The sequence below is a fragment of the Salminus brasiliensis genome, chromosome 4 (assembly GCF_030463535.1).
Source record: "Salminus brasiliensis chromosome 4, fSalBra1.hap2, whole genome shotgun sequence".
Lineage (NCBI taxonomy): Eukaryota > Metazoa > Chordata > Actinopteri > Characiformes > Bryconidae > Salminus > Salminus brasiliensis.
This window is the reverse complement of record NC_132881.1, coordinates 31,782,473-31,791,030: the sequence shown is the minus strand read 5'-3', so window position 1 is coordinate 31,791,030 and position 8,558 is coordinate 31,782,473. Positions and strand designations below refer to the sequence as shown.

Here is an 8,558-nt window from a genome sequence, read left to right as displayed (position 1 = left end):
TAAAGTAAAATTAGAGTTTGTTATTAAGGAATTTAGAGCATTTATATTGGTCTATTCATCCAGAATTATGTACACAGTGTACAGAGCAGCTACACGGTTCACGCCATGGAGAAAACTAAAAACGGACAAAAATGGAGATACACAGTTTTCATTGGACAGTAGAGATATGTTTTACAAAATATGTTATACACTAAAAATAATTTATTAAAATTGACCATAAATACGACAGTCACTCAAACACATAGTATAATCGCTGGCTAGCTGTAACTTTAGCAGAGGACCGCAGTTGGGACCACAGGTGGAAAACATGTTTTTCTTATTCTCAACTTATTCTCAGCGCTCTTTCGTTTTGTTCATTTTGGTTTTTACTTATAACGTTTGATAAATTAATATCAATAACTGAATCAGCTCCAACCAAACGGCTCCTCTTTAGGGTGCATTTACAAATGCTACACGTTTCTCGAAGCTCACTGACGCCTTCTTGTGGGCTGGACACGAAAATACGGATAAGGGTGGAAAAATTACATAATTGCACACAGATGCAAGTGGAATTATTAAAAATCTAAAACTTAGAAGATGTTAAGTTTAAAAATGATGATAGTAATTATATACTGTTAACTGTCAGTGATGTACAAAGGGAATATCATTTTATGTTAAAGTGAGCTTTAAGCTCTTCTACAGCGGTTAGTCAGTGCAGGCAGGAAGCAGTCCAAATCGTCAGGATTTTTTAAATACCTGTAGTCAAGATTCTGCGGAGCCCCTAAACTGAAAAGGCAGAGACATAATATTTGGGACTTGGAACATTTCCTTAATTTAATTCATTGTTCCCTCAGTTGGACAATCCGTTCCCTCAATTTAACAAGCTAGATAGCTACATCGTCCCGACAACGATTTGTTAAATTGAGGCCATGATTTATATAAATGAGGAAACAGATTGTTAAATAAAAGGCACAGCTTATTAAATTTGCTGTTAATTTGATGGAACAGTTTATTAAATATAGGGAACGATTTATATCTCTATTTTTTTCTACTTTCGAGGTTCCGTAATATTTCTTGGCGAGAGGTCCCGCTTTTATTTTGAAGGCTTGTGGGAGTTTTGGTGAGTGGTGATCTCTCCCTTCACACCGTTGAGAGGGGAATATTGTGTAACGGGCGCACGGCGCTGTGTGAGAGTAGTACACTTGTCTACATGGATTTCATTGTAAAACGAATAAACTATTGAACAGATTCAGGTCGTTTGAAAGGTTTGTTCTTGCCTTAATATAATTTTACAGTTTTGAGTGAATATGGAAGCACTGTGGAGGATGTTTGGCAAAGACATCTGGGTTAGCTTATTAGCTAACTAGCTAACAATAACCAGCTGGACAACAACTGAAAGGTCCCTTTAACAGGGGCTTAGATAACTGATAACTGAAGATGTCTCAAAGATACTATAGGGTTACTTTAGCTAATTAGACAGATTGAATGCCGCGTAACATCAACACGTGTTATTTAGTCCTAAAGCAGACCGTGTTTGTGTGTAGTTTGATTGTATAAGTTAGTCGATTGCTCTTAGTTACACTTGTAGTGTTAACGTGTCTTCAGAGTGTGGCAGCTATTTGTGTGCAGTGTGGGTTTATTTGCGCAGTCTTCATTAACAACTGGTAAAGGAATCATTTATTGTACTTTGTCATCCCGGCTTACAGCCGCATAAAATGCCAATCGAAAATAATGAGGACCAAGACCCCCCAGCTCTGTCCAGTCCTGTCAGTGCTCTAACACCAGGCGGCCAAGAGGATAATGGGATCAACAGGGGGACCACCGGCCTGTCCATCCCCGGTCGAGGTCGTGAAGAGCCAGCAGCAGCCTGTCCCGAAACTGTTGGGTCAGAAAACTCGAGAAAATCTCAGCTCCTGCTCCAGATCAACCGTCAGGAGATCCAGGCAGTTGCTGAGAATGCTCAAGCCGCTGAGCTCCAGGGCCTGGGAGTGGACGTCTATGACCAGGATGTGCTTGAACAGGGGGTCCTGCAGCAAGTGGACAGAGCCATCCAGGAGGCCAACCAGGCTGCGGCCAAGGCTGAGGCAGAGAAAGAATACGAGTCTGTGCTGGATGATGTCAGGTATGGAGATGAAGAACTGCCTCCCTTTGATGATCTTGATGTCTGTGATCAAAGTTGGTTTACAAATGATGTCAGACGCACTGAATGAATACATTTATGTTCAATATTGTGTCTTCTTAGGTCATGCACAACTGCTCTTAGACAAATCAACAAAATAATAGAGCAGCTTACTCCTTACGCCACCTCCAGCAAGGACATCAGCCGGAAAATTGAGTCTGTCAAAAGGCAAAAAGAAAACAAAGTAAGATGATGAGCACTTTTTGCTTTTAGAGACACTGCAATAAGTGTCTCCAGTTTGAATTGATGGAATATGATGATCCGTATTATTATATAATATAGGATATATATATATATATATATATATATATATATATATATCACTGTCACACAAAAACCTTGTATCTCCATTTGTTCATCTTCGTTTTTCACTTTTTGACAGTCTATCTGGCAGTTGTTTGTCACGTTGTCTCACAATTTCTTGATTAATGATCCAATAGAAATGCTTCAAAATTACTTTTGAAATGGGGAAAAATATATATTTTGACTTCCATTGAAAGTTAAGGGTTTGTTTTTCTTTCATCATTTTTTACCTTTGAATGTGTTATTCTATTAATGTTTATCTTTGTATTTCTTTGATACATATATATAAAGGTACAGCATACTAATATTATTATGATTATCCATTCTTAAACTGTTGTTTATCACCTTACCCCCAAAATATTAGTGTTGTCTAGTACATTGCTGAGACATTTTATCTCATAGATAATAATAATAAAACAAAATAAGACGTGGGGGGCTTCTACTGTGTCAGCATCTTTGTAAGCTTAGAACCCTCTTATCATTTACAGGAGAAGCAGTTAAAAAAGATCCGAGCCAAGCAGAGACGGTTACAAGCCGTTCTTGGGGGAGAGGATATCCTGAAGCTTGAGGCGGAGTTATTGACTGAGGATGATGAAGGTGAGTTTGAAATACAGTTTTATAGCTATAGCTGTCCATTGATCTCTTTCTAATGCCACACGGTTCCGTTGTGTCAGTCACTTAAATATCAAGCAGTGTCTGACCGAGTGCATTTTAGATGTGACATAAAAAGTGACTTTTTATGGTGAATTTTACTAGTAGGTTTAAGTGAGGTGGTCAAGTAGAGAGACTTTTCAGTACTGACAACAATATAGAAGGTCACAAGTGCCTTGTTTGCAACCTTTCTTTGCTTTTTAGGATGGTGTCCATTTTTCATTACTAATTGATAGTTTAAACATGTCTTTTGTTTTATGAACTAGATAAGTTAGATTATTTGCTTGTTTTTGAATTTTTTTCTCATCACTAAAAAGAATTGTATTTTGACAGAGTAAACCTAGCAATATAGTGTTTTTGTCCTTGAAAAATAAAGGAAAAATTTACTACATGCAAGTGTAGATTAATACAGTAAATCTTAACTGTACGTCTGTCAGCATGTTGGCTTAATCTTTTTCAACCCTTTCTTTAAGTACAGTGTGGTCTAATGTTTGCACTAGTTAATCCTTGGGATGTCACAATGGCCAAACTATGCATATGTTCATGATTTAGAAAGTTGAAGAAAAAGGGCCACTGGTGAGAAGTTTAATGAAGGGGGAATTATTGCAAATCCATGCTTTGATAAGTAAACAGAAACTGGACTAGTGTTCTTCTAGCCATTCTAAATCAAGGTATCAATGATGATTTTGCAAATGAGAAATTCTTGTTGTGGTTACTGTACATGTGATGGTATTAAAACAGATATTATTGAAATGTGTAGTAACAAAACAGAAATATATGTCCAAATGTGCATTAATAATGCTAGAATAATCTATGCTAGAAGAATATGTTACTAAACATTTTGATTTTTTTGACTGTAAATTGGTTCATTTTCTGGACACTAAAGCGTGCCTTACATTTACAGTATTGTATATATTTCCTGAAAGGATGCTTAGTATTTAATTAATTTAATTTGTATGGATTTGAGACCTGTTCTTTGAAAATAATCTGAAGCAGCCAGTAAATGACACACACTGCACTTTCCTGTCTGGTCCTGGGTATCAGTAGTAGCCCACAGAATAAAATAAATAAAAACAAACTGCCTGGAAACAAGAACACTTCTATTTTATAGTCATTATATCATGGATATAGTCTTATTATCTATCAAATTTATAGCCAAAAATGATCTCTCAAACTGATAAGTAGGGCTGCACAATTTGAACATAAAATATGATGTTCCATAAAGCTGTTGGATATCACAATGAAATGAAAAGCGATAAATTACATTATTAGTAGTGTCTCAGCTGAAAGTGCAGTGAGCAGTCTAACTAACATCTCCTGACAAGATGGCAAAAATACCATATTCCTGAAGCACCTGAAGCCTTGAGGAAGATAAAAATCCTGAAATGAATATAAAATATTTGCATGCAAAAAAGGTCCATGTGGTAATGCAGATTTCTTTTCACAGTAACCATATTTTATACACTATAGTCATCACATGTAAGGTATTTTTACAGGCCAGTTTTTAAAGATAGAGTAGATTTAGCTGTTTTGTGTCTGTGTGTGTTCTGTAATCTCATGTCCTGAGAAAAAGTATGGTCCAAACCAAACATGTCATGATAATGATTAAAAAAAATTACATTAAAGCCATGCAGTTCTACTGAAAAGCAGTACTACAATATAACTGTATACTCCTATAGATGAACTAGTGTCCAGTCTTATTGCAATAATATTATATATTAATATTCAGTAATATTTCTCATTGCACATTACACAGATGAGCCAAAACTTTAACGTTACTCCTAGATAAAGCAAATAATGTTGATTATTCTATAACATTGGCACATGTCAAGGTCTGGGATGAATGAAAAACAATAACTGAACAGTTAAATCTCACAGTTGACCTGTTGAATGCAGGAGAAATGGTCAGGTGTGAAGACCTGAGTGACTTTGACATGGGCCACATTGTTATGACCAGACGACGGGTCAGAGAATCTCCTAAACATTAAGAAAATTTATTAGGACGTATTTATTAGACATTTATAGGTAACATTTATTTGAAATAAATTATTAATAAAAGTATCTGTAGTGAGTACACAAACATCTGGATTGAACCTTGGAACAATGATGGAAGGTCACCTGGACTGATGAGTCCTGTTTTCTTTTACATCATTTGAATGGTTGCTGCACAGGTAGATGTCCACCTGTGGGATTAACTGGTTCCATTTTAGATCTATGGTGGAGCCACCTTGCAGCTGACAAGACTTAAAGGATATAATGCTTATGTCTTGGTGCCAGATACTACAGGGCACCTTCATAGGTCTTTGTAAAGTGAGCTGTTTTGTTTACATGTATATGAACATCAGCATAATTTGGCTCATCAGTGGACGGATACTTGTGGGGTTTAACATCATGTGGCCTTCCTCATTCAACATAGGTTGCTGCCGTGCTCTAGAATTACGTTCCTATATTGCGTTAATAAAGCTTCACCCACACTTTCAGGTTTACTAGTCCAGGTATGTAAGATCTGTGAAATCAAGGCACACAAGTAGTGTAAACAAAGCTTTGGTGGTACCATGCTAACTAACTATGGGCATGTGTTTTGTGTGTCTTTGTCAGAGCCAGGCCCTTCGACGCTGGGCAGTATGCTCATGCCAGCTCAGGAGACAGAATGGGAAGAGCTCATCCGCACAGGTCACATGACTCCTTTTGGCACACGGATCCCTCAGAAGGAAGAAAAGAAGGAGCCACGGAAGGTGATGCTCAGCGAAAACTCTGGCTTTGACAAGTACCTAGCCGACCAAGCCGTCATGGCAGAGCAGAGGAAGAAAACTCCCCTGAAGAAAAAGGCTAAAGGAACTTCCTCAGCAGAGGCTCCTAAGAACGGTGCTTCCTCTAAGCAAGAGAAGAAGCTGCAGAAGCGCATGCAGAAGCTTCAGAGAACTGCCTTAAAGGCTCACCCCAAAGCTAGACCTAAAGTGGAGAAAGAGTTTCCCCAGACCATGAGGAAGAAATATCGGGATGGAGACTCGGACAGTGAGGGCTCAGAGTATGTGCCTAGTGATGAACTTATGGACCCTGAGGAACCTGAGCCAACTGATGAGTTCTGTGTTGATGAAAACGAAGAGTATGAACTTAAGCCCTATAGGAAGAAGAGCAAGGCCAAACCCTGCAAGACCAGGAAAGAGGACGAGAGTGATGAATACCTCCCCAGCAGCTCAGACGAGGATGAGGACTCTGGGAGAAAAGGCAAGGTGAAGAAATTCAAAGATGATGGCGATATTGAATACTACCGGCAAAGGATTAGGTAAGATTATCAGGAATGTCTAGGCCGAAATCTGTGTAATAATACATTAGAAATGTCATAGTTCTTTGTCAAACACACATTCAAATGTTCAGCTAATGATTCATGTAACCATCTTTTGCCTGCTATGTGTGCTAGAATAGATAATCCATTGAAGAGATTGGCAGCTGTTCTTTGACTAAGCAAATTCTTGGCCTATTCATATTTTTTCTTTCTCATTATAATATGCATCTATTTATTCCACTATGCTAATGTGAAAATAGATGGTACAAACCTAACAAGATTGAGAATTTGTATTTATAGTAAGAAAATTGAGTTGGCACGGTCTCTTTCTCCACACTTTCTGCACTGTAATTTGAACGTGAATGCAGCCCCACATTTCTGCTGTAGCCCCACATTTCTGCTGCTAGTAGAGCACTACAGTGTGGAGTGGAGGAGGTGGGAAGAATAAAAAAAAAAAAAACGTAATTAACTGAACCAATGCTTAGTCTTGACTTAATTACAAGTGCAGTCTCGGAAGCCCCAGATAAAGGGAACAGTTTCATTGTGGAGTGACAGGGCCAGGCCCAAATGAAGATGGATTTTTTTCCCTTCACTCCTCTCTCCACACCTTTCTTGGGGAGCTCAAACTCCTAATTGTCTGTATCAATCTTAATTTGCTTCCGTGATGACACTGCCACTAACTGCCGTATCCCCGCAGCCAGAAGTGGTTCAATTAAAGCTGCCCTGCAAGAATGATGGCGAGGGAGCTAACTAAGGCAGAGCTGTGGCCTCTTTCTATCTCTCTCTCAGACTGGGAAATTAAAAGTAGAGGCCAGGGACTAAGACTACCTGCCCATACAGTACCTCACACACTCTGAAGCTAGCTTTCCCAAAGGTGGCTTTTTAAACAATGCTTGCTGAGTCAAATTAAGAATGTCAGCAGTTGAATAGTTTCATTCGTGTCCAACTCCTTTAGGCTAATCGAAAACCTAGATCAGACATTGTGTGAAAGCAACTGGGGAAACACTTTCACTAATGTAGGGACTGTCATCCTGCAGGAAGTGGAAGAGGCAGAGACTCCAGGACAAAGAGCGGAAGAGACAAGCAGGAGAGGATGAGTCTGAAGAGAGCGACGTTGAGTTTGATGAAGGCTTTAAGATGCCAGGCTTTCTCTGGAAGAAACTCTTCAAGTGAGGATGTGGGATTTACACTCCAGATGACACATGTGTTAGCTTGGGAATTGTAGCTACAGACAGAAACAAAGTTTATTTAACTCTTAGATATTCTTTTTGAAATCTTTTTGTTATGGATTTTTTTGGTTCTAATTATGTAATTATCTAATTTACTTGAGGGAGTGATGATTAAAAATATAAAGAAGTAGAGGAAAAGCAGCACTGGTGGATGGATTTACTGCTCTGCATGTTTAGGGCTCTAGGCTTACAACAGGAAGCTGCTTCTGCTGCTGCTATTGTGCCGCGGCTACATTTTACAACACATCAATCGGACAACACTTACAGGCCATTTATTTAGAATCAATAGAGATAATGGCCCTATGATTAATTGATCAGGTGTGGTGTTTGTGTTGTGCTGGGCTGGCGTTTTGTCCTACACGCTTGCTTTTGTTGTCCAGGTATCAGCAGACAGGTGTCAGGTGGATGTGGGAACTGCACTGCCAGCAGGCAGGAGGCATTCTGGGAGATGAGATGGGCCTTGGCAAGACCATCCAGGTAATTGCCTTCCTGGCAGGCCTGAGCTACAGCAAGCTGAGGACGCGTGGCTCCAATTACAGGCAAGAGACCCCACATGTCCATACCCTTTTACTGCCCCTGTGGTTTCACATGCATCCCATGCTGTGGGTGATATTCAGAAAGTCCTTCTAGCCTGTCTTCTTACGTATTTTGCTTTTAAAACACATACACACTATCTATTGCCACGCCCACACCAACCCAGTGCCCCCACCCCCGTTAGACTGAAAGTCTTGATTGCAATGAATATTTCAGCAGCTGGATTGCTGGTGGAGAGAGGTTTGGCGTGAATTATTAAAGACGTTTCAATTATGATATCCCTCTAATTCTCTTAGTGGCGACATCAAAGGAAGAACAAGGATGTGCAATGAGAGTAACTGGAGGGGAGGGGGAGGGCAGGAAATTAAACATGAAACACATAATTAAATACGTTTAA

General features: G+C 39.2%; 1 protein-coding gene across 1 annotated transcript in view; it reads left to right on the top strand.

The window, feature by feature from the left end:
- The first annotated feature begins 1,140 nt into the window (after window positions 1–1,140).
- Window positions 1,141–8,558, top strand: part of ercc6 (excision repair cross-complementation group 6) — a 21,039-nt gene continuing 13,621 nt past the window's right edge. Inside the window, exons 1-7 of the mRNA XM_072678018.1 lie at window positions 1,141–1,244; window positions 1,686–2,101; window positions 2,222–2,342; window positions 2,950–3,058; window positions 5,711–6,398; window positions 7,436–7,567; window positions 8,008–8,166. Coding sequence (XP_072534119.1) covers window positions 1,695–2,101; window positions 2,222–2,342; window positions 2,950–3,058; window positions 5,711–6,398; window positions 7,436–7,567; window positions 8,008–8,166 — 1,616 coding nt within the window. The 5' untranslated portion in view covers window positions 1,141–1,244; window positions 1,686–1,694. The remainder of the gene's footprint in view (window positions 1,245–1,685; window positions 2,102–2,221; window positions 2,343–2,949; window positions 3,059–5,710; window positions 6,399–7,435; window positions 7,568–8,007; window positions 8,167–8,558) is intronic.